The 25929-nt window shown below is 40.9% G+C and overlaps 1 protein-coding gene across 1 annotated transcript; it reads left to right on the top strand.

Moving 5' to 3' along the window:
* Positions 1–352: 352 nt before the first annotated feature.
* ubash3ba (ubiquitin associated and SH3 domain containing Ba) lies at positions 353–19372 on the top strand. The gene is made up of 14 exons (XM_069539482.1): positions 353–1150; positions 12528–12581; positions 12782–12968; positions 14021–14219; positions 14410–14579; positions 14687–14895; positions 15645–15789; positions 15980–16100; positions 16203–16325; positions 16720–16812; positions 17239–17383; positions 17481–17587; positions 18036–18145; positions 18241–19372. The coding sequence occupies exons 1-14, from the start codon at positions 1020–1022 to the stop codon at positions 18376–18378; spliced, it is 1932 nt and encodes a 643-aa protein (XP_069395583.1). The 5' UTR covers positions 353–1019; the 3' UTR covers positions 18379–19372.
* The last annotated feature ends 6557 nt before the right edge of the window (positions 19373–25929 follow it).

Raw genomic sequence — 25929 nt, 5'->3', positions numbered from 1 at the left:
ACAAATTACCCGTTTACATTTGTCCAAATCTGAGCATGAACAGATTGTTTAATCACTAGGACCAAACATTTTTCTTACAATGTGAATAGGCTATGTTTTTTCTTTAACTGCATCGTGCTCACGTGAGAGACTGATATTCCCTTTAATGTCCAGTTAGTGCATGTCCAGGCTGTCGCCACAGTCAGGTTTCAAAATAAAATGCATGCACTCAAAGTGTAGGATTAAACTGTCCACACAAGTTCTGATGTTCATCATGATGGACTGTTAATTGCTTAATAATCAATCACCACAAACAATTTTCTAAATAAAATACATGCAGTGCAATGGAGAAATAAGCTGATATCTTATGGAGTTTTTATCTATCTTTATTCAAGAGCGTGTTCTTTCAGTTGGAGTGCATGACTTGTTGAATTTTTATTCAGATTGTGCATTACTCTTCATCGTGCACTGTCTCTTTAATACAAGTGTACTGTATCTTTAAGAAGACTGTACTGTCCCTTTAATAAGAGCGTACTGTCCCTTTAAGATGACTGAACCGTCTGTTTAATTAAAGAGACCGTAGTAAAGGGCTGACTCTTCTCTCTCTCTCTGCTCTGGATTCATTCATAAATAAGACATCTTGTTGAGAGGAAGCTGATCTGGGAGCATCATGTTCTTCATCCAGTGAACCGGATGTGAAGGTCGAGCAGGATCCAGACCTGCTCACCACCTCAGCGGGGGAGACTGTGAGTCCGGGGCCGATGGAGCAGAGCTGACTTCCCGGGGCTGACCCCTTCATGTGCGGGCCGACAGGAGGCAGCTCGGTCCAGCCCACTGCGTCTGTCGAGCACCGAGAACATGCTCGTTTCCTCGCAGGGTTTGGTGTTTTCTACGCGTTTCCGCTCAGCACAAGTCCTCCCGGATTAAAGAGCCCGACGAGTCCTTCCTGTTTCAACCTCTGATCGTTTCTTGATTCGAAACAAATGTAAATACGCCAGAGGAGCCGAGGACCGGACACTCCGATGGAGCAGCAGTGAGATATGGCAGCGAAAGAGGACGACGTGTACGCCAAAGTGACCCCGCGGAGGCAGCGCCAGAGCCGGCCAACCACCGTCAAACATGGGTCCGCTCTGGACGTGCTGCTGTCCATGGGCTTTCCTAAAACCAGGGCGTGAGTGCACACACACACACACACACACACACACACACACACACACACACACACACACACACACACACACACACACACACACGCACGCACGGTTTCCAATCTGCATCATCAACATCAGCAGCTGCAGAGAGACAGTACATGTCTGCTTCTCACTGTGCATGTTGTTAACACATGTCCCAGGCTGTGGTTTCCCCTGTTAAACTGACAGTTACACTCTTCCATACACATTCAGTCCATCGACAGGACTATTCTGCAGGTTTAAATGTTTTTAAATCAGATTTATGTGTTGTCCCTTTTTAGTGGTGAATATCACACAAGAAATAAACCTAATTTAAAGGGATTATTCACCCCAAAATGAAAATCTACTCCCCACTTTGCCGTTGGATGGGTGGGTAAAGTGGTATTTCAGGGGTAAACAGTGTTGCAGCCAAATCCAATTCAGTTGAAGTACTTGGTGACCACTTCTTCAACCTATATAAAACAACAGAAGTACAACATAATACTGCTTCTGTTGTCTTTCACGTTTGAAGAAGTGGTCACCAGTTACTAAGAAGTGTTTACCAGTTATAACCAGTTCATTTTCAGTTTCGGGTGAAATATCCCTTTAACATCAGCTTGGATGTTGTAAGTAAGTAAGTATATACTACCAGAAAAAGTATATACTACCAGAAAAATGACCATAAAAGTATTAAAAGTACTACATGCACACAGAATAACTCCTGTTAGTCTTATGTTGCTATATATTGTATAATAGGATTTCTATTACTGATGCATGTGGCCTTTTAATGCTGTTGATGGTGAAAGTGGAGCAAATTCATATAACTGATGAGTTAAATTAATTATATTACAGTGCAACACATTTGAATTGTTAGATGTATACCTGATGGCTCCTCTACGCTTCTTTTCATTCATCCCTGAGAGGAGTGGTTGCCAGGAAACGAGCAGTATTGGCTTGTGATTGTAGCCTGTGGATTATGTAATGCCATTCAAAAATGACGAGTGGTCATGAGTGGTCATGAGTTGTCATGAGTGGTCATGAGTGGTCATGTGTAGTCTGCTTGCAACTAGTGGGTTCAGACATAGCATAACGGTGAATGAGTATTGATAATATCCATACGTATTTTGTTTGAATGGGACTGCAGATGATTGTTTAAGTCTCAGTGATTGAGACCATCAATCAACAGAGCCAACTTGCTTTTAAAACCGAGAATGAGAGAAATAATAAGAATGGTAAATATAGACGTGCTGCATTGTCAATAAATAAGAGAGTAACCTGAACCAGCATGAATCATTTTAGGGCTCCTATGGCCACAGACACTTAATGTCGGTTTAAAAATTTCAATTTAAGTTCTGCACGGCTCAGTTTTTACATCTCAGCCTCCTCTTACTGCACCGGCTCTACCTCGTCAGATAACCTACAATCATAATGTCCCCGTCTCATTGTTCCTCTTGTCAGTGATACACCCGTTTTATATTAAGCCTGATGATTTGAACAGCCTCGCCTCACACAAAAACCCTTCTGTTGGTGCAGCAGGGCCCCAAACTGCATCCAATGTAACAAAATAAATTTGAATAAGTTCAATATTGTCAGTGGCAGGAGTCATCTGCGAGCTCTGTGATTAACTCCTAGATCTATAACAGTATCTGCTTTGTCGGATATAAAACCTTCTCCCAAAGTAAAACGAGGGACTAACATTTATTGTTGAGTGTTGACAGTTTTATGAGTTTAGCTAAGTAGGATAGAAATGGTGAAGAGTCACTTTTCTTTTAACTACACAGATGCCTTATCTCAAAAATAAAACCTTCCTTATCGGCCTCTAAACTGACTGGAAGGTCATTCAGGCTTTGGTGGTGCCTCCTCCTGCCTCCTGAACCACCGCAGACAAAGTGAGCAACTTGATTTGGTTATATATGCAAAACTCTGGCATCTATTATTGATGACACACAAACTCACTTTAATTTGTTTTGATTGAGGCTATATAATTATGGTGAAGCAGAATAATTCAGCGTCATTACCTTCAAGCCTGTCTGGCCCGATATCAGTGAGGACACAATAACTGAACACTGGCAAAGGAACACAAATGGTTGTATCATACAAAAGATGAACATGTGAACAGCCTGAAAAAACCTGATCACCCTTGGTGCTGGAGTTTGTTGTATTAGTTTGATGTGACTTTAATTCCAGTAGACATAGATATAAGTGAGAGAGTATTGGTTAAGCTGGGTATCATTAGAAATATTTTCGTATTATTTTCTAATATTTCTCATGTTTCTTTAGCAGTGTTAAAAAGATAAATCCATGGACCTTGGGTCTTTTCTACTCTATTGATCATTTCTGCTTCCTTCAGTGTTTCGTATTGATTTTACAACTCACAACCTTATTTTGCGGCGGCTCACATTAGTGCCAGTGAACCACAAAGTGACCTTTACTCATCCACTTAAAAAAACAGGTGGGTCCAGGGTATATTGGTATATGTTTAGAGGAACCATCTTGGAGTTTACAAAATCCAAGTAGTATGAAGCCTTGTTCCCGACAATAGGGAAGAAACATATAAGTCACACCAATAATAAGTACATTTTATTCAAATGAGTATTGAAAGGACTAGTTATTGAATTACTGTCTCTTCTATACGCACTGTACATTACCTGCCACAACAGGCAAATGTTCTGATAACATGTTTGTCATAACTTCACAATGGAGGTTTAGTTTTGTACAAACACGAGCAGCAGTTGAAGAATTTTGGCTAAATATAATATAATCTGAAACTGGGAAAATGTTGTTTTGATTGAGGATGTGTCCAAAATATCAAAAATAAATGTCAGGTTTGCACGTTTTGTTGGCATTTCTATAAATGGTGGTGAGAGAGGGAATAATAGGAAAATCAGTTATCAGTCATAGCTTCAGGGAACAAGAGCTTCATTGTGTTCAAGCACTAGCATGAATCATCACAAGCAGACAGCAAACAGCCTCTGTGATTTTAATTGGGGAATTTTCTGCTGAGTCATTCAGGAATTGACCAGTGTAATCGGATAGGAGCTGGCTGGACAGGGACCTGTCTCGCTGTGCTGGCCGGAAGACACATAAGAGGCTATCCTCAGGTTATTTCCCTGTGACTCTGGTAGCATTAGTGTGCAGTGATTGGACCAGAGTTAGATCAGGCTTGGTTGGACTACAATTAATTAAATTGGGTGGAGTGCTGTTAAATGCTTATGCCAGGAAAGCACCTACTATTATGATGAGTAAGATCTCTCTCCATTTGTCATTTGTTATCAAAATGTTTCTAAATGCACTTTCAGTTTTGTGTATAAGGTTTTCATCTTTCTTGGGCTGTGACAAATTGTCAATAAAGACTTTATTTATATAATGAACTGTATGTAACATATCTTTCCCAGATTCCATAGTCCTAGAATTCTGGTGGCTAAATACTTGTCTACAAATCATCATAATTGTGTTAAATCTTTAACTGCAGAATGTTAACTTCCCTAAAACACTCATCATTTCCTAAATACAATTCAGAGGAACACTGCTCTCATTCAGTGATGCACGCTTTCATGGGAAAACAGATGACTTAATTACTCCTTCAGTGTATGAATCATATGTTCATGTTTCATTAATGGAACTTGTGAAAGTAGAACTTTTTTTACCACGGTGGTAAGAGTGGGTTAAGTTTTAACCTATTGTTCTGTTTCCATTTCCTTAGTATTTCAGTTATTGTGCTTGTGCATAATAAAAAATACTGGTTAGCCAACTGGTTACTATTGCATACAGAACATGACCTAGGAAGTAAATTTGTATCATCATTGATGTGTGTAGTTTGAAATGTTATGAACTTGTGCTGCATAGCTGTAAACATTCATCACAAGGATGAGTCCCTCTGTTGCTCGGCTGGACACAGGAACCCACAGTAGTGGTCATAATATTTTATAAGTGGTTTTGAGAAGCATGAGAAACTTCAGAACACCAAAGTGAGCTGACAAGCACGTCTGTGGCTCCGCCATGTCAGCCATGCGTGAAGCACGAACCTGCCTCAAAGCAGCCGTGAAAAAAACTCAACTGAAATAGAAACACATTTGAATATGATGCAGTTTTGTATCATCTACTGCAACTTTGTTTAGTTTAGTTAGGCCCTTTGTCAGCCAATCTAGATCTAACATTGAACCAGAAGAAGAGGAGCAGTTTCTCGTAAAGGAGCACAACACTATCATGTGACATTTTACACCAATCGCAGACATTCTTACAGTGATGCTAGTGTGTGGAAAATTCAACGACCACACTTTGGGGCAAAGAGCTTGTGTCTGGATGTGGAACCTGAAGCACATATAGTGCTTTATTGTTATTTTCCAGCACAAGTCATTTTTAAATAAGTTGTTATACGCAGATCCTCCATTGATAAGGTAATTAACTGGCAAATCATTATCGCTAGAATAACCCCATGATAAAGGCCGGTAGGACTGACTGAGCCGGATGACATCTGACAACACAACCATGCGTCATCACAGTTCACTGAAATGTAAATAATAGCTTTTATTTTGAAATGTTTAACAGCGATACAGTTCATTTAGCGTTGCTCATTTGATACAGATGAAACTGTCTTAAGGCCCAGACATGTTGACGGTGTGTTCCATCCTGCTTCCTGAGCAAAAACATAAAGGTCGCTGTGGTTACTGTGCTTCATCAGGCTATATAAGGTAAATTCACATTTTCTCTTCACCCAGCCTTTTGTGTGTTGAAGAGGAAGTCAGAGTGTGAGTCGACTAAGTGAGACTTAACTCTTTAATCATACATGTAAAACCACATGTAAAACTTTTATCTACCATGCAAAAGAAAAAGCACTGTTACAAGCCACTTTGTCACATAAGGGCTCCACATAATCTCGGTAATAGTGACGCATATTGTGCACAAACTGTACGTCACACACTTTCTGCGTGTGCAGCTGGAAAACACAAACTACGCTTCTAGACGACCAAGAGGAAGTCGCCCATTTCCGGAAGTGGCTTGTGACCTCTGCTGAGCGCTCTGTTGAGATGGTGGTTTGAGGGCGGCTGAAGCAGGGGGCTCTCACACGTAACTCACAGTTAGACACACTGACTCAGTTACCACAGTTTTATGTTCCTTAATATTTGACAGATTGACTTGCAGATAAGATTTCCAGATTTGATTATTGATTATAAATTAGATTATCATTATTAAAGTTTTTATTTTTTATTTTTAGATACGAATGATGGATGTAACTCTCAAACTTGTTTTGTATGACGCAGCCTGGGACTTAGAGGATTGCTAAACGATGCCTCACAGCTTTGGCATTGTGCCTCGTGTATTCTTAGTGAAATGTTTGCTTTGTGCACTTTGACTTGTTTCACTGGCATTAGGCAGCGCTGAGAATAAAACAGCATTTTAGGTTTGACAGAAGCCTTGATTATCATTTGTTCAAACTGACAAGCTTGATGGACACAAAATAATAATGGTGAATATTATTAACACATTTTACACTAGACAGTTGGTTCCATAGTGTCAGTCTCTGTCTTCTGCCTGAGCGTGTGGACTCGTCATCTCTCTTCTCCAGGAATAATGAAGTAAGAGGAAGAGAAGCGGTTCCAGACACCGACTGCACACAGCTGGCTTTGTTAGACATGTGGTACTGAAATGTTGCCTTGTCAGCTTCGGAGAAAAGCTTCATGAGCGTACATCACCAGGAGCTGGCCTTGTTAGTGGCTTTGCTGACCTTAAAATAAATGTTGTGGGCCCCCAAAACACACTTATAGCTTATTGCTTATTCATTTTCTTGCAGAGAGTGGATACAGCTAGTTTGGCTGTGTTCAAAGGGAAGAAAATATAATAATAATTTATGTCTTCCACAGACTGTAAATCAAGATGGCTCACATGACAGCTCCCCAAAAGTGAAGCCAAAGGGTCTTGATTGCCACCTGGTGGCTGGCTGCAGAATTGGTCATAAACCCTGCCTCCTCCATGTTCATAGTTGGTACATGGACCAAACAAAAAAGACACATTAAATAATCTTTTAAAATGTTTAAGTACTTTTTATTGGACCCCCTATCCCCCTATCGCTGCTGTGCAGATTCTTCCCTGAATGTACAAGATGGCAGAGTTCCTATCTGAACCTTCATTTCTTGATAGTCAGTGGAAGTGTGTTGTCCATCTTACAGTTTATGGTCTCACATCACATGCTGAACAAATGTTTTGTGAACCAGACTGAAAGCTGGATTCATATGGTCACATTTATTTTCGTAATTCACTCTGACTGAGGGTTAATGAAGAGGTCAAAACGTCTGGGGTTTGGCTTGGTGTGGGATCACCAGGCTTGAGCATGAGCTCACCAGACTCATGCTCAAGCCTGTGTGAGTCTCTGGACGCAGAGACTCACATTTCCTCAGCTGACTGGGGTCTCCTTAGGGAGCAGTCTGGTGTCGGGCAGCAGCAGTGCTCTCAGTGCTCTAGTGCGATAAGTGGTTTGTGATGTGTGTCCGCCATCGGCTTGTAAACAGGAAATGTTGAATCGCCCTTAGAGCTGAGTCAGGGAGGGGCCCTTAAGAGCGTGTAGCTACAACTTCACATGAGTGTATTGCCAGGAAGGCATAGTTTTGCTCATTTTAATCCACTTGTTATTTTATAATATTACCTCCTTGTTCTTTCTTGGATAATATCTAACCATGAAAGGCATGACATTATTTCATTATCAGAAGAATAAGAACAGAATGTTTGCAAGAATCCCAGGTACTCTCCCCCATGTAATAACTTTTTATGAAACATGGAAAAAGTCTAAGTCTAGGTAAAAGTTCAACTATAATAAACAGCCCAAAAAGTGTTTATACCAGGAAGCCAGAATATTTGCTCTGTTGTAGGGTTAAAAAAGGGAACTGAACACATTTGCCATATGTGGGTGAAATCCAGAGGCTCTCATCTAATAATAGTCATTGTCATTTACTCATACAGTGCTGCTGATTTGAAGCCATACCTAATCAAGACTGAGTTCTGTCCCCAGCTGTCTGTAATATTTTTATCTTTTTCTAGCTGTGAACAGGAAATGCAGTTTATAAATAACTTGTTTAGTTCTTGCTAAGAGCAAAGGGGAAGTCTTGGGGTTGGATGCAGTTATCAAGCACATTTTTCAACTCAATTCAGCAAAAACAACCTCTTCGTCAGAAAAATATTGAGTTGATTAAATAAAAATGACAAAATGATCAAACAGCAGATGTTATGCACAGAGCTGTGGTGCAGGATGTCCCAGCTTCCTGGCCAAAACTTGCTGGCTCATAAGGGAGAGAAGTTGCCTGTGGAACGTCTCTGCTAACTCTGCCCGGCACTGCTCCATCTCCTGTCGTCACTCTGCAGCTCCCTGCTACTCCTCTCCTTCTGTCTCTGGAGATGTTGGTGTCCCACATTTCTTTTGCCTCTGGAAATGGAAACAGAAAAAAAAGAAAGTTATTAAGAAAGTTAGTTTGACCTTTTTCTACTCTGGGAAATTAGGGTCACTACACCACTGCTAACATCCAAGACATGTGGCAGGGACAATAGGGAAGGAACTAGACTCAGGCGTACAAAGGTAGAAACAAGAGTGAGATCACTGACCGACAGCACAGCAGGTGAATTTAACAATCTGGAGCCCACTTGTGGTTCTCAGCATAGAACGAGAGAGAGAGACTCAATCCCATCTGCAGCTGTAGCAAAAACATTCCTGGACAAGAGCTTAAAATCTGCTCATCGATGCTGTGTGGACTTGTCCCTGTCACAAACCTCAATCCACACCTGCTGTAAAACAACCATTGAGGGACCACTGAAAAAGGATGTCTCAGCCTCTTGCGGCCCATTGCACAAACTCCTATAGTGAAGAAATAGCTTTGAGAGAATCCTCCTGATTACATCCAGATTATTGTAATGGACACATTGTACCCACTCCAGTTCTTGAGTAGACCAAACAAGGTCAAATCATCTAACTTGCTGATGATTATTGCACTGATGTCTGGGGTTGATGAGTCAGCAAGCAAGAGGCAGCTGGCTGGTCTTGAGAAGGGGTGTCAGGACAAATATCTTTCCCTAAATATCAGCAGATGATAATTTACCCACAGTGGAAGCGACACCCACCACTGCACATTAGATAGACTGAGGCGGAGAGCAAGCACTTTTAAATTCCTTGGTGTTCACATCTCTGTCTATCTCACCTTGACCTGCACCTGGTGAGGGAGTACTGACAATATCAGTATTTCTTGAGGAAGTTGAGAAAATGTGGCCAAGCCAAACCCTCAAGTGCTTCTACAGATGCACCTGAGGGTGCACAGTCTAGGGTGCACAGTCTAGTTTGCCAGCTGCACACAAGGGCCCCCCCCCCCCCCCAGGTCCTTTTTGCCTGGGGCCCCCAATGGACGTTGGCAGGTAGTCACTCAAAGTCAACCATGCATTAGAATGGTCAGAATGGGCATCAATACCCAAGCCTTGGTCTATCTGCAATTTTCGCATCATCAGTAAATTATTATTGTCAGAAACAATAGTTAAGAGAGATAACTGTCTGTGCCTATGGGACAAATGGGTGTGCTGAAGTTTTTGTCACAGTTTCAAATACACATACATTCATTAAGAAATAAAATAATTATCAACAATGAAAATAATTTGCAGCTTTGTGGGAAACAAAAAGTGGATCAGCTGCAGATCTGTCATTAAACCACAGGGCTTCGGTGTTGAAAAAATGTAGACTTAAAATATGTTGCAGTCTGTGTTTGTGCAGACGGATGCTCTGACAAAATGTATGTTTTTTAAAAATCTTTTGTGACTAGTGTTATGAACAGTTGATGTCTTATTCTGTGATATGTTAAATTGTTGATTCAGTTATATTTATAAGAAAGACTATAATAACTTCTACTAGCATTTTATGAATTCTACTTAAAACATTAAACTTGCTGTATGAATTCATCTTATTGTATTGTCTTGAATTGCACTCTTTTGCTGTTATAGGAAGAGGAGCTTTTATTGACATTGGTGTTCCACATCTCTTTCCTCATCAAGCTGTCAATGGGGTCCGGACTTTGCCGTTCACACATGAAGAACGCAGCAGGAGATTGTTCGGATCAGTTCACAACATCAGGATAATCTCCAGAGCATTCAAGCGAGGGGGGGTGGCGTCTGGGTAGAGAATGTAGGAGGCAGAAAAGGACGTCTAAATTCTGCTGTGGAAATAATGCTTTGTTACAGCACATTGACACCTGCGCTTACTCTTATCACCAAAGGGCCTAGTATCTTGTGGTCTTTCCAAGTTGACATCATCTGTGTATGGTACATCTTTATCATCCTCACGCCCACTTGCTCATGTTGAATTCTCTGGTAATTTTCCATCTGTATTCTCACATGGTCCTGTCAGAAAGTCTGTGGAGTTTTTACAGGATGGCTGTCAGGAGAATCTGCAGCGATTGCCCGACTCTGACACTCGTGTTCTCAGATTCAGCCTTTCTGAATAATTTAAGGAGATTATCAGCATGTCTGTAAACAGCCAACGTTTTCAGAGACTGTGCTTCTGTCTCTTTGTAGCTTATATTCAATTTCATTTCAACCTGCATATTTTCATATTTGTGTGCACATGCTATAGTAGATCTGTGTGAGCCATCTGCTTTGATGCTGTAGCGTTGGAGTTCCCTGCGCTCTGTGCTCTGTCAGGACACACTGCCCCAGGCTGTGGGGACTTTGCTCTATTTAGGACCCTCTCAGTGGGACACATTTAAAATGGCTCATTGGATTTGAACGCTAGAGTGGCACAGTGGATACTGTTGACATTGACAACACAATATTGTGTTAAGTCAAACAGTGGATGTGCAATGGTACAAATCAACACAGCTTCTGCTCACTCACTTAACTGTAACCTCAACTATAGATTATTATTTTCTACTCATGAGAACAACCAGTCTGAACAGTGACAGGCAATGCTGTTTTTAACGGCAGCAAATAAAGCACAGCAGCAGTATGGAGCTTTTGTGTTTGGCTTTGCATTTCACTGTAGTTCACATAAAGAAGTGGAGCTGAAAGGAGACGGCCTTGCATGACTTGCGGATGAGTTTTAAACGTTAAAGGCTGTGGAGACGATGTGCACCTCATTTTCTGTTGCTTCATAATAAAAACGCACATAGCCAGGCATTATGTCTTTAGTTTTTTTACTTGAAATTAAATATTTTATACTCCACACCACGCCCATGTGAGAATATAGTAGGAAAATGTTGATCAGGTGAATGTGAACTGGAAAACCCCCCGAAAACAATACAAATAACTCTGGATGGAAAAAGAAGAGCCATACACATAGAAGACGTAGCAGAGGATGTCAACTTAGAAAGACTTTCTTTTTTCTTTTTTTTTGATGAACACGTGATTTACACAGCAGACTTTATACATCTAGTCCTGCCTCTTGCATTCTCTACCCAGACACCACATCTCGCCTGAATGCTTTGGATATTGTCCTGTTGTTGTGAATACGTTGTGAACGTATACACACTCATTTGTTCGGGTAATTTTTGCCAAATCGTTGTAGATGAGGCTGTATTAGAGTGTAGTGTGTTCAAACAGTATGCCACTGATGTGCTGATTCGCTGAGAGAAGGCCGGAGATGTATGTGAACCTTCATAATTACACTCGCGTCTAGATATTCTCCTTTCATCATCCAAAGAAGAAAGTTGCTCGACTCAGTGAATCCCTTCAGAGGCGGCCCGCAATGCCAGAGGTTTTATAAAAAGACACTAATTAGATTATGAGCACTCAAGAGTCATCATGTTATCCGCTCTGTCTTGTTTCAGCAACGTCGGGAGAAATTAGAGTCAACGAAATGACTCAGCTGAATCTCGTCTCAGGACACGGCCACTGCATCTTTCTTATTGTTGTTTATATTAAGACACAAGGTATTAATTATAATTTTTCTTAGCGTCACTGTCACATTTTGAAAACTTTATATTGTTTACCTTTTGCTGCAGCAGAAATGAATTGTTTAAACGTAGACTGAGAGCTGGTTTTCTTTAGAGACGACCCTTTATCGCGGCCTGACCCACCTGTAACTTAACCACATCCTGATTCAGCTCCATGCATCTACTGAGCAGTTAAACACACTTTACTGGTGGTGGAGCCAGAGATTTAAAATGTTTTCTCATCAAACAATACAACTGTTTCAAATCCATATCAGAGCTGTTCCTCTGAACCTCTGGTATGATTTAAGAAATGCTGTTCCTTTTGTGAATTATAGTGCACTTGTTGTCATTTCCCAGCTCTCTTGGGTTCTCGGTTTGCTGACACGTGGAAGTGCAGCAATCTCCTCCTAATAAACTGGGTCCGGAAGAGAATCTATTGATTTTGCTGACTGTGATTTGACCTCCTCTTCTCTCTTTCTCTTTGCAGCTTGAAAGCTCTGGTTTCAACAGGAGGCAAAAATGTGCAGGCAGCTTGTGACTGGTGAGAATCACACGTCTCCTTAAATGTTCTCTCACACTTATTAATGAAAAGAAAATGTTAACAATTGTAAACCTGACAGGCCCTGACCCAGCTTAACATTTGCATTGACGTGTCACTGTGCCGTGGCAACAGTAGTGCCCTCTGCTGGACGTTAGCTGTCCTCACCTTCACTCTGACTAGCTGTATTTGTGTCGCTCCAGGCTCTTCTCCCATGTGGACGACCCTTTTCTGGACGACCCTCTGCCCAGAGAATATGTGTTATATCTGCGACCCAGCGGGCCGCTGCTGCAGCAGCTCTCACTCTTCTGGCAGCAGTCCCGTCTTTCCTGTGGCAAGAATAAGGCGCACAACATCTTCCCCCATATCACCCTCTGCCAGTTCTTCATGGTCAGACTCAGTGTGTGTGTGTGTGTGTGTGTGTGTGTGTGTGTGTGTGTGTGTGTGTGTGTGTGTGTGTGTGTGTGTGGTCTATGCACCCTATATTTTGTGACATCCTGTCTGATCTCACTGAAGCTCTTCATGATGCAGTCAACAACATAGAATTCATTAAATGCGGTTTATCTCAAGTTTACTTTCATGTTTTTCTAAGAAAAAAAGCAACTAAATCAGCTCTGCAGACACGTGTTTCATATGATCTTGCTAGTTTGTAGAATTCATAGACTCCCTGTCCTTTCTTCATGGCAAATCCCTGTTCTGACCCCACTTCCTCTATGTTTACACATTTTATGTAAAAAATAATTTGTTCTTTCTCCATATATTTGGATGTATGTGTTTGTTATTTATAATACAGCTGAAACTGTAAAATATCAATCCTCAATTACATTTCTTTGTCATAAAGGTTTGGATAACGACATATTAGAAATAATATTAATGTTTTGTCATTTATCAGCCAATGTATTGGTATTGGAAATATTACTCCGCATCAGCCCCACAAAAATGTGTATCTGTCGAGCTCTATTCGTAATTTTTGAATGTGCTCCTTGTTGATACATTATTTTGGAGGGTACAGACCTTCAGGTTCCCAGAGGATAAATTCTACCAATTTTGAGTATCCTACCACTTTATCTCTAACGCCACCAGCAAATATCCCAATATCTCCTGCATGGCTTGGGGCAAAAAGTGATTCACAGTTTCCAGATGATGAACTTTAACAACTTTGGTGGTCCCTCCACCAAACGCCACCATCTGCTCCAAAGTTTTTTTTAACCAAACCTGCAAAAATAATGATATACATATCAACCTCAGCTTTATTTTGTATTTAATGCAAAGGAACCTCACCAAGCTGCCTACATGGCTGTTGTTGGATCACGATTCCACCTCTTTGACATTAATTTATGTCTCAGGTGCACATGTGATTGAATGTCTTATGTAATGACCAGGTGCTCACTGTTTCACTGCTGACACTGACATTCCTGTTTTGCTGTCTCTGCTGTTCTCAGTGTGCCGACGGGAAGGTGGATGCTCTGTCTGAAGCTCTCCAGACCACAGTGGCCAAGTGGAAGGGTCGCATCCCCATGCCGCTCCCCCTGGAGCCCTACACCTCCTCGAGCTTCATCGGCCTCTTCGTGGAGGAGCAGGTGGCGGAGGTGCTGAAGAGTTTCGCTGCTGATTTTGCCACAGAAGCAGCAGCTAAAGCAGGTTTGAGTCACACTATAAACCACCACTGTCAGATGTGGACTTATTGCATTTACTGTTATCATCTTTTGGGGATAAGCACCACTGTATCACCAGATAATATAGATCCATTGTGTGTAAATGTTGTAAAATGAACATACATCATTGTCATATATCCGGTGTTCAAATGTTCTTCTTTTTTTCTTTTATCCAGATGTTCATGTGGAGCCCCACAAGAAACAGCTTCATGTCACTTTGGCGTACCACTTCCAAGCCAGTCACCTTCCAACTTTGGATAAGTTAGCCAAAAGCGTGGATGTGTCTTTGGGCTGTGACTGGCTGGCTGTGCTCTTCTCGCGGGACATTCGATTTGCAAACCACGAGGTAGATACAGTTTCCCTTACTTAGTTAATTATTTTTGCATTAAGTGAAAGAAATGTTGAAATTCGTTTCACCACTGTTAATGGTTGTTCACGATCTGCCCACTGTAGACACTGCAAGTCATGTACCCATACGTGCCACAGAATGACGACGAGCTCGAGCTGGTGACGGGGGACTTCATCTTCACGTCTCCAGTGGAGCAGAGCAGCGCCAGCGAGGGCTGGGTGTACGGCTCGTCGCTCGGCACGGGGCTGTCCGGCCTGCTGCCAGAGAACTACGTCAACCGTGCTGATGAGTCTGACACCTGGGTTGTTCACGGGTATGGGAAGCGAAGCGCGATACTTAACTGCACAAACAAAAACAAAATCCATGGAGGCCTTCAAAACGTCCCATTGTGCCACAACTTCACAGAAACGCCAACGTCAAACTTGGAAATCCCTTCAGTGTGTTTTTTTACAGCACAAATAAGGGGATGTTTTGAATCAGCTGGAAAGATCACAGCAAGAGAACAGAAATGAATCATTGTGTTGACCTGCTTTCCTACTGGCCCTGCGACTTAGCTTCTTCGTCCACATCATTATTCTCTTTGAACATGTTGTGTTTCACTGTCATAGGGATTTCTCAGCAGTCAACACTAAATTACAGAACTCACTTCCTCCTGGTATTTTCTTTTGATATTTTCACGACTTCACAATTTTACTTACTATCATTTTTAATAATATAATAATGCAACTATTTCTGTAGCTTTTCAAAATAGACAGATCTAAAATAAATAAATAAAAAATAAACATCCATGAAAACAAGTTAAAAATGTTAAGGAATTTCAGAAACTTGAGGCCTTCACTTATAAACTAACAAGTGTAGATAGGAAGATCTTGGTGTATGGTCTGGAGCATAGGGAGTTAACTGTGCTGGACTTTTGTTAATTCCTTTTTATCTGCACGGTCGCATCACATCAATTCTTTCGCGTGTGCAGGAGCAGGTTTCATTTCATTAAGATTTTGTTTGTACTGTTGGATAGATTTACTCATATTTGAAACTTGAGATGAGTTCTGTGTGTTTCCTCAGGTCACACTCCATCCTCAACTGTGCCTCTCCATCTAACTCTGGCAGCACTGTGGGCGGGTTGTTGTTTGACGGACAGATCAACGACACTCTACTCGACAGTCTGGTGGATCCTCCCAGCCTGGCCGGCCTCTGTCCGCCCATGCAGGTACAGTGGTTTTTGTATTGTGGGACTCCTCCTGTTGCATGCATGGTAAAAGTAAGTATCCTCAGCATCATGAACCTCGCTGCTCTCTAGTGGTGATGTCGTGCCTTCCAGTGAGTGCTGTGTTTCCAGCTTTAGATCAGTTCTGTGCAGCTTGTGTCCAATTCCTCACAATTTAAAATTTTCCTCTCAGGTGTCGAGGCCAACGAGTCAGTCCTCCCTGTCTAAGATGAGACTGTTTGTGTGTCGCCATGGGGAGAGGATGGACGTGGTGTTTGGGAAACACTGGGTCACTCAGTGCTTTGACTCCAAAGGTTAGCATGCAGGAGAGATGAGTCATCCTGCAGACTTACATCAGACATGTTGGACTTGAGTATTTCTGTCTTCTCATAAGAGTCTCATTTCTGTCTGTGAAGGTCGATATGTTCGCTCTAATCTCAACATGCCGTCCAGCCTGCCGGCCAGAGGCGGAGGTCATCGGGACTATGATAAAGATTGTCCAATTACAGTGTTTGGCTCAACCCAGGCTCGTCTTGTGGGTCAGTGCATTTTTTATATTGATTGATTTTTACTCGTTTAATTCAATGAGTACTGATGCATAGTTACCACAGATGACTAAATGATTAAAGAGCGGATACTGCTCAACAGATGTGGAAAAACATCCCCCCTCACAATGAACACAAGAAAGTGATAAAAATTCCTGGAACCGCCCCCTCATCTGGATCTGTACCAACATTTAATGGATTCTTCTCTGACCCCTACCGCATCTTTCCGCCAAGTTTTGTGTAGTAGTATTTTTTGCATGATCCAGCTAAGTAACAAACAAACGAAATAAAATCACAACCTCCTTGGCGGAGGTAATTATGTTTCTTTAATTATTTAACAATCAAGATTCCTGACAAAAGACTCACACTGTGTTTTGATCCATCACAGGTGAAGCTCTGTTGGAAAGCCACGCAGCGGTAGACTTCATTTACTGCTCTCCTTCTCTACGCTGTGTCCAGACAGCTCAGCACATTCTGCAGGGTAGGAACTCGTCTTCATTTCCCTCGTCAATACTCCGACCACGATCACAGACAACTGACACAGCATCTTTTTTAAGTTCCTCAGCTGGAATGATTCACAGCTTGTTTTTGTGTGTTAGCTTTTGGATCTTAAACCTTCTGTTTGGTTTAGATGTGTGGTTAATATGGTTTGTTTCATTATTTAAAGCATTAATTGTTAACAACAAACCTTCAGTTGTACCTTGAGTTGTCACTCAGAAACAAAAGGACTGGAGAGGAAAGAGATTCAACAGAAAGTCTAACTTCTTTTCATTTCTTTGCACCTAATGATTATAGCTTTTATACACAAGTTCTAACAGAGGAAGACAAACTGACATTACTACATTAGTAAATGCAGTGTGACTAGAAGAGACGACTTCCTGTCTGACAGGTTTTCTCTGTGCCTCAGGTCTCCAGCAGGAGGGAAAGACAAAACTCAGAGTGGAGCCCGGTTTGTTTGAATGGACCAAGTGGGTTTCGGGCACGTGTTTACCCAGCTGGATCCCCCCCGCTGAGCTGGCTGCTGCTAACCTGAGTGTGGACACAACGTACAGGTACACAGCAAGTGCTATAGAATCAATGCACTTTTTCTTTGTTTTTTGCCAAGCTGTGGTTGACAATAAGCTTCTCTGGTTCCGGTTTTGTTCCTAGACCTCATATTCCCATAAGTAAGCTGGTGGTTTCAGAGTCTTACGACACCTACATCAGCCGGAGCTTCCAAGTGACACGAGAGATCCTGGCCCAGTGCAAGAACTTAGGTAAAGTGGAAATGTGCATCCTCCTGTTCCTCTTAAGATCCCAATGTCCGAGTTGTGTTGTTGTTCCAACTTAAGTTTGTTCATGTAACAGGTATCCAATTGAATCACACTGAGTATAAAGAAAAATCTGAACTGAACAATGAGACATGCTCCTGCATCGCTGGTCCTATCCTCAGAAAATGTACCAGACTCTACACACCCTGTAACCTAACTGAATAGGGTGACATAATTGTAAAAGAAAATACAGTTTTTATATTAGCACTTTGTTCTCAGCCTGCTTGCCATCAAAATGTTTACTTTTGATTCTGAAGCAAACATTTTTCTGTTGATACTGTCCCAGCCTCTATGTCAAAGAGCCTGAACACTTCAAACTGCCTATAATGACTAGTGAGTGTTCCCAAACATCCGTGCTATCTATGGAATGTGCGTCTCTACCTCTTTTAAACAGGAAACACAGTCCTGATCGTTGCCCATGCCTCTTCCCTGGAGGCCTGCACTCGCCAGATACAAGGCCTGAGTCCCCAAAACTCGAAGGACTTTGTCCAAGTTGTCCGGAAGGTCAGTCTGCTCCTGACGATGCTTCTTTGAATTCTATCCTCTTTGCATCTCTTTTTTTTTGATAACAAACTCATCTGTCTGCTTTTTCTGCGCAGATTCCTTACTTGGGTTTTTGTGCATGTGAAGAAATGGGAGAGACGGGGGTGTGGCAGTTGACTGACCCACCCATCATGCCTCTGACACATGGACCCAATCACAGTTTCAACTGGAGGGAGATGCTAACACAAGACTGAAGGATGCTCTGTTTGGCTCACTGTCTTTCGGCTGCCCTGAACTCCTGAAAAAGTATTTATTTTTTAACTCACACTGCTATAAATCCAGCCCAACGACCAAAAAAAGCAAAGCTAACTATGGCTTCTGTCATCATGCAAAACAAAATGTGCATACGGCAAACGTACGGCTCAGGAAAGAGAAAATCTTGTTTGTTTTGAGATCACAGCCAAAACCGGAGCTACAGGTTGGTCTCATGGCCCTCAACATTCCTCTTCTTTGACCCAAAATGTGGAGGTGCAGCTAGAATAATGGAAGATTGCTTGAAGGTTGCTGATGACCCAGGTTTTATGCCACGAGAGGCTGCGTCATGAAGCCCTGTCTGTGGCTCCAGCTCAGGAGGAAGGGCTGGTGAAGACTCTGCTTTGCTGCCTACACACACTGTGACACTGAGAGTACAATGAGAGGACTCGTACCACAGAATTATTTTTCCATGTGTTATTATTTAACTCGTAGCTGTGACCCTCCTGCAGAAGAAAAAGCACAAAAGAAATGTTGACAATCAGAAACGGGAGAACTGATCTTCATTATTTCTGGTGCTGAGGTGGGAAGATTATCACAATTGTTTGATTCCTGCCAATGTCATATCATTAAGCACTTCCTCTAAGTTAACATGTGTGTGCCCACGTGAATCCTTTAAGCTTCCTGTGAGGTCGCGGTCTGCCGGCAATATGTGGAGGCAATGCAGTTTCTGCTACAAACTTAGAAATGAATATAATGAAATGATATTACTGATGTCCAGGTGCATTGACTAAAACGTTTTGCTTATTAATCATGACCCTGACACACACTCTCTGTAAGCCTGTTAATCACACTGCTTTTCAAACACGTGTTTCATTGCATTTCAGTATTTCTTTGGTCATGTCAGATGATTAAAATGCTTTCTGCTTATACCTCTTATTTGTTGTATGACACAGAAAATCTCTCAACAATGAATAAAGCAAAGTTGTGGAGGTATATCGGCTTATATACATCAGCCTGCACCATGTGATCTGTAAAAACTGTACTTCTTCATGCCAGGACGAGAAGTGAGAAAACATACTGACCAAATATTTTGTATTTACCATATCTTTTTACTTTGCTGAGCAGCACAGGCAGAACTACAATGGCAGTCAGAGAGTACATACTTACCATACCATAGCAAGGCCCCCTATATGAAACTACATTTAAATTCACTGCACATTCTGTAACATACCTGATACAACAACCTTTCCACGTGGTAATCCATCCAGTAGTTTTTGTGTTCTTACTTACAAACCAACCAACTAAACGAACAAACGGGTGGAAACATGAGCTCCTTGGTGGAGGTAAAACAAATAACGTAAAGGCTCAATTCCATTTAGCATCCCAGTAAAGTGTTCTAGATATCTGCCAAGCACAACACCAGGACCTCCACCAAGGGGGGTGCAGCCGTTATTAATGTTATTCCATATAGCTGATGTGCTTTTCCTGTTATGACATGACAAAATGTCTGCGGTGGAATAAAAGCCAAGCAATGAGATCCTGTAAAGTCAAGTATTTAGGACAGAAATTTTTATATTGATATGTATTTATATTTATTCATGTCCCTAAAAATTGCCCTGCAACCAAATCAAACCTTAGATAAGTTTTCATTGTTTCACCTGGATAGAGGAGTTTTATCAAGCACTGACTTTTGCCATAAAGAGCCTGCATCAATAATCCAGATCCCTTATTACCTCCCAACAAATAAAATATCTAGTTGTCTTCCCTGAATAATATGTTGCTATGTATTCGGTTTATTTTCATTATTATCTATAATAACTTTTTGTGTGGTTTTAGATTACATTTTAGATTGTTCATCTGAGTTACAGTTTAGAAAAGGAATGCAATAAAAGGCCAAACAACAGAGTTGATATAACTGGACAGTTGGATTATCTTTATCACGAGTTTTGTGAATAAAAAAACAAGTTATACTTGAGAGTGAATCGGTAAGAATTGATATCCAACATTTGATTGGGTGACTTCACTGATCACACAAGCAGCAGCCAATCAGAAACCTTCTCATTAATGTTCAACGGAAGACGGAAGCAGCCAATTAGAAACAAGTGTGAGGACACGTGAGGCTCCTGGAACAAACACAGGTACTTATCTGAACTTTAAGGAAACCAGCGTGAGGACACAAACAAACACAAGGATGCATCTGAAGTTTAAGGAAACTAGTGTGAGGACACAAACAAACAAACACAAGGATGCATCTGAAGTTTAAGGAAACTAGTGTGAGGACACAAACAAACAAACACAAGGATGCATCTGAAGTTTAAGGAAACTAGTGTGAGGACACAAACAAACAAACACAAGGATGCATCTGAACTTTTTAAAGGACACAGGTAAAATGAGCGTGAGGCCTGGGCTCAGTGTTTTTATGTGGTATCCCACCAACACGCTCGTCTGTGGTTCACTTGAGGCCATCGACGCGTGTCCGGTGGTGGAGCTCCATTTTGGGCTTAACCACCCTCAGGTGTTCGGTGAAAACGAGGAGGCGGACATGGGTAAGAGATGTTTATCAAGAAATTAGACGAAGGAGTTTTATTACGCTGCTTTTTAAAAGGTGTTCGTGTGTTAGCTGGGTTTAGAAAATGAAATACCATTAAAGTATTGTGTTTACATCATTTGATAATCTCATGAGCATCATAGTAGCTTTATATCTATCACATCCAAGTACGATGCTGCCTTCACGAGAACTCCGACAGTAGGAAACTCATTGTGTATATTTGAATTCACCGCAATACAGCGGCGTTCACTTTGCTGCTGTCATCGGGAGAAGTTAATAAATGAATGGAGAAGGAAGTTATTTCCTCCAGGGGGAATTTATTAGGTAAGAGAGCGTCCATGTTCCTAATAAGATCCGGAGTTAACGTCATGTTGATGAAGGCAGCATGGAGTACCCGTACAGGAAGCTGACAGAAATACTGCAGTAAAACAAAGAGTACTCTCTGGGAATGACACGTGTTCGTGATATATTCTGACCAGCAGAGAGTATTAATGTCTGCAGAGAAGAGCAGCAGCTTATTGAGCTTGAAACATCAGTTTTACCTTAAAAAAACTTTTTTAGCCTTTTTATAACTTAATGAAATACACCTTATGTAATCTGTACATTCACATTCAGCTGCTGACCTCTGACCCCTCTGACAACCTTAAAAATGACCTGTCATGAGAATACTAACCTTTATACCCACTGTTTGTTGATAACACTGAGTTTGTGAGGTCTAAACGAAAATCCTAAATCATATTCATTATATTTTGAAATAAATCAAAACACATTGCTTTAATTTGACTCCTATGTTCCAATTTTACATTTACAATTAGCTTTACAGATTAATATCAGCATATCAACACGCTTCTTTTTGGATTTTAAAATAAGGCCCAGCTATACCTGGATATTGTGTTTGTCGCAGGTGGAGAAATGTAGTTAATGTTAACATGTGAAATGTAACACAGCAGAATGACTTAAAGGACCTGGAGTCCATTTATACCTCCTTGTTTGAAAAAGTAGATACTCTGAAATAGGATAGTCTTTATAATAATGCACAATGCTGTACTTTTACCATTATTCTTAAATTCTTATCAAGGTATCGTCTGTGCATTCAAAGACAGCATGGTCCTACACACCACTAGATAATGGTATGACTTTGTATTGTAATGTTCTCAAATTGTTATATTTGGTTATTTGGTCAAAATTATATTGTAAACAAAGATGGATGACACGTCTACTTCCTCACAAATTATCTACTTTTGGGTAGCCGTGTTGTCGAGCATTTTTTTATACAGTGTATGGTTTATACATACAATGAAAGTTAAGATGTACTATATCTTACGCTATATTAGTCACTATATTTGAACATATTTTTCAAAATACTGTAAAAAGAAGTAAAAAAAAAGCCAAGGATCACCTTTTAATTTTGAGCTCCTCATTGTCCATGATGTCTTAATGCAGTACGTTCTCATAGACCAACAGTTAGTCAGAAACACTAGATGGTGCTGTATGATAACCAATAGATGTAGCGGCCCTTCAGTGAACTACATCCAAAAACTTGGACTATGAGCAAATGTCTGTGTTTTGATTTTCTGTGCACCAAATTCTCCAATTTTTGTATTTTATTAACTTGTACCAAAACAGATCTTGTTAAACGTTAACATGTGATCTTCCTTAAACAGCACATATGTAAAATAAGTTTGCTTGGTGCTTAGTGGTTATAATTAATCCATGCATTTCCCAGCACGGTTCAGAGGGCAGGAGCAGTGAAGGCCGTTACCCCTGCAGGGAGGCGTTCATTGACTAACTTGTTCTCTAATTCTCCTTAGAATTATGAAGGAAATGAGTAGCAGTGCTGGTGCTTTGCAAATTTTCTTCCATACATTTATTGTGATATATAAGTATTAACATTTTATTACTTATCAACTTTCAATATTCAAGCTTAAATTAAATACATTAAAATTACACACCTGAGTTGCTATTTTCAATACATCTATATCTCTCTTCATTTATTTTTGAGCTATCCAGCCACTGTGCTTAAAATTAGATAATCAATCCTCAGACAAGTAATTGCAGGCAAGACCATCATTTTCAGTGTGGTAAATTAGGACAAATAAATCCTTCTTATCTTACCTCATTTCCTATCATCGAAGACAGGAGAATTGAGCGTGCTGTAAAAGATCCACCAGGAGCTTAATTTAGCATCTTAAAATTAAGCCGTAAATCTATGATTTTTTTTCTAAATAATCATTGATCCTCTTTGGTTGTGAAAGTATGCCATACAAATGCTGTGTAGTAGGATCTACACAAAATCACTTATTTCTCTCAGGCTGTGATCTGGCATAGACCCTATTAGATTTATCTTTAATTAAACCTGCACTCTTTAGACTTTGGCCACTTGGGGGCAATGTAACAAGCAGTAAACTTAGCACTGACATGGTATTATCACATTCTTATTGTTTAAAGGCCACATCTCGCCAACACTAACACACATTTAAAGTCATGCATCCAGCTGCCTGATCAAGTTCCCTATTCTTTAACCTTTTAGCTGTGTTTAAGTCTCCACCAACTGGACTATATCTGCTTCTTTATTTGCTAGATGCTCTATTATGTTCAACAGCAGAGAACTTTGTCTGTCTGTTGTTTGGGCAGGTAGCAGATTCCTCCTGTGAATGGAAACAAGGTTGATGAGAGCGGCAAGACTGTGACAATGATGATGCTAAAACCCTTTGTGGAGCTCCAGAGGAACAGCTAAGTCAGGTGATACTTCTGTCTGAGTTCAGCATTACGAGCTTAAACTAATAAAAAGTAATAATTGGATTGAAACATGTAATTATTCTGTTTAGGGTCATTTTTACTAATAATTGAATTTGTTGCTTACTTACACATGATTAATTCCATATCATCAGTAATTTACTACTCCAAAGTAATGGAGCTGCAGCTTGTGGCCATTTGGTCCCTAATGAAAATATTTCTGACTTTTGAAGTCTTGGTAACATCCGACAACAGTAAATGGCTGTCAACCCCTTTCTTTGAGGAGTTGAGGCTCTTCAGACACAGCAGAGCAGTCATGAAGGTATGAAAGGGAGAAGTATCTGAAGTGGATGTCATGCAAGGCTGCTGGGCTTCCTGTTAGCAATGACATCAGCTGAGCGGCTGGGGGAACTGAAATCTATGTTTCTTTTAAGATGGGGTAGGAAAGGTCAAGAGGTGTGACCTTTCCCTGTTAAGTGTTAAGGCCAGTTAATGGCAAAACCAAAACAACACAAGTGAACCATAATGTAGAATATAGGACCCAGGTGAGTGTGACAGGGTTTTAAATACTGTGTGAAAGGTTTCAGGACCAGGACGCTGCTGTGCGACATGAACTTGTGCTTCATTAGATTCAGGCATGTGGCAGTTATGTGCACTTTTTCCTGAATATGTGTCTGTGATGTTGGAAAGTAATGCTAGCTTGCGGGTCATCTTGATTTTATTAATTATAATAGGATTTATGCTTTGAAAACAAACTATATGTTCCTAGATTCCTTTTTTTGGTGAGTAGTATCTCAGTATATACTCGAAAGCTGTAGGATACAATACAGCTATTTGCCTTTCAACTTTTTGTCCCATTGAATAAACTAAAACTAGTGGCAGATCTTTGTACTGATAAGGAGATTGTACAGATGTTTATGTAGGAAAATCACATTTTAAACACCATTCAAGGTTTGTCTGTAAGGTTTATCCCCCGTCCTTCTTCTTGCCATCCCATAATAGCACCCAACAGCACCACCAGCTCTTCATGTAAACTCCCAATATTTGTATAAATGTAGTGAGTGGAAATTTTGTGGAAATGCATATTAATTAACATTTTCTTCAGTGAACTTTAGAAAAAAATAAAGAGATGTCTTGAGTGGTTTTATAGGGGTGAAGGAGTTTATGTGATTTAGAGATGTAGTCTTTTAGCCTTTGAACAACAGATCTAGTCATCCTGCCCACTAACAGGGTTTGACACAGCTGTCACGAGTTATTGAGGCCTCTGAGATGGACCAAACTGGCTTCTGAAAGCAAGAAGTGTGATCCTGCTGCACACGGCATAATTGATTTGAATTAAAAGTTATTCAACTGTAGCAGTGATGCCAAATAAGCTTTTTCTTTTAAAGAATTATAAAACATTTCGGTTTAGCTTTACCCTCTGTAAACACCACTTTGTTCTTTTGAAATTTTTGAAAGTGAGAGCTAGCATGTTCTGTTTGAGGGCAGCTTTAGCCCGAGGGAGGCATTGAGTGATGTTTCCAAAAGCCTCCATGAGCCCCCCCCCCTCTTCTTTTCTAAAAACTGAAAGTTCAACACTATCGTTCGAGGCATTCTTGCCTGCCTCGCAAGGCTGACACACAAAACACTAGCCACCAATGCACACTTACTGTATTCAGTTCTATACAATGAAATTCTTCCAGAGGGTCAGTTAAAGTCAGCATCCTTTGTCGCCACAGTCCGTTTGTGAGTTTCTGTGCATTTCTGTGATTCAGCTCTGTGTAGTTTGACACTAAATGAGTCAGAAAAAAGCCTGCACTGAAAGCAGCATCAGATGGTTTTTATCGTCCTGCACAATGCAACGATAAACATGTAGAACATAAGCACTTTCATCTCCCTTCCAGCCTCTGTGCTGCTGGCCTCTACAAAGATATTTGTAAGAAATCATTGTGCAGGTTATGAGTTGATTATCTCTTGTGCTGCTTAAAATATGAAAGTTTTGACATAAGCTCAACGCGTGGAGAAAGCAGAGAAGTGCTGCTGCACCTCATCGTTCTTGTACATGAGCTGTTTTGTGAGTTATTCAAGCCAAAAGAAAAGCTTCTGCATTACACTCACAGCTGTTCACAAGAAAACGGCCCCTTCTGAGTCGTCCTTTCTTTTCTGTTCTGTCTTGGAGCTGTTTGGCAAAGAGGGAGGGGAGGTGCAGGGAGGAGGAGGAGGAGGAGGAGGGAGGTGGAGTAAGGTTGGAGTCCCACACAAGGGGGAACCACTGGCCAAAGCCGTT

Source organism: Paralichthys olivaceus, chromosome 15 (genome assembly GCF_024713975.1).
Source record: "Paralichthys olivaceus isolate ysfri-2021 chromosome 15, ASM2471397v2, whole genome shotgun sequence".
In the NCBI taxonomy this organism is placed as follows: domain Eukaryota; kingdom Metazoa; phylum Chordata; class Actinopteri; order Pleuronectiformes; family Paralichthyidae; genus Paralichthys; species Paralichthys olivaceus.
Note: the sequence above shows the minus strand (reverse complement) of the source record. Positions and strands in the feature narration are given on the sequence as shown.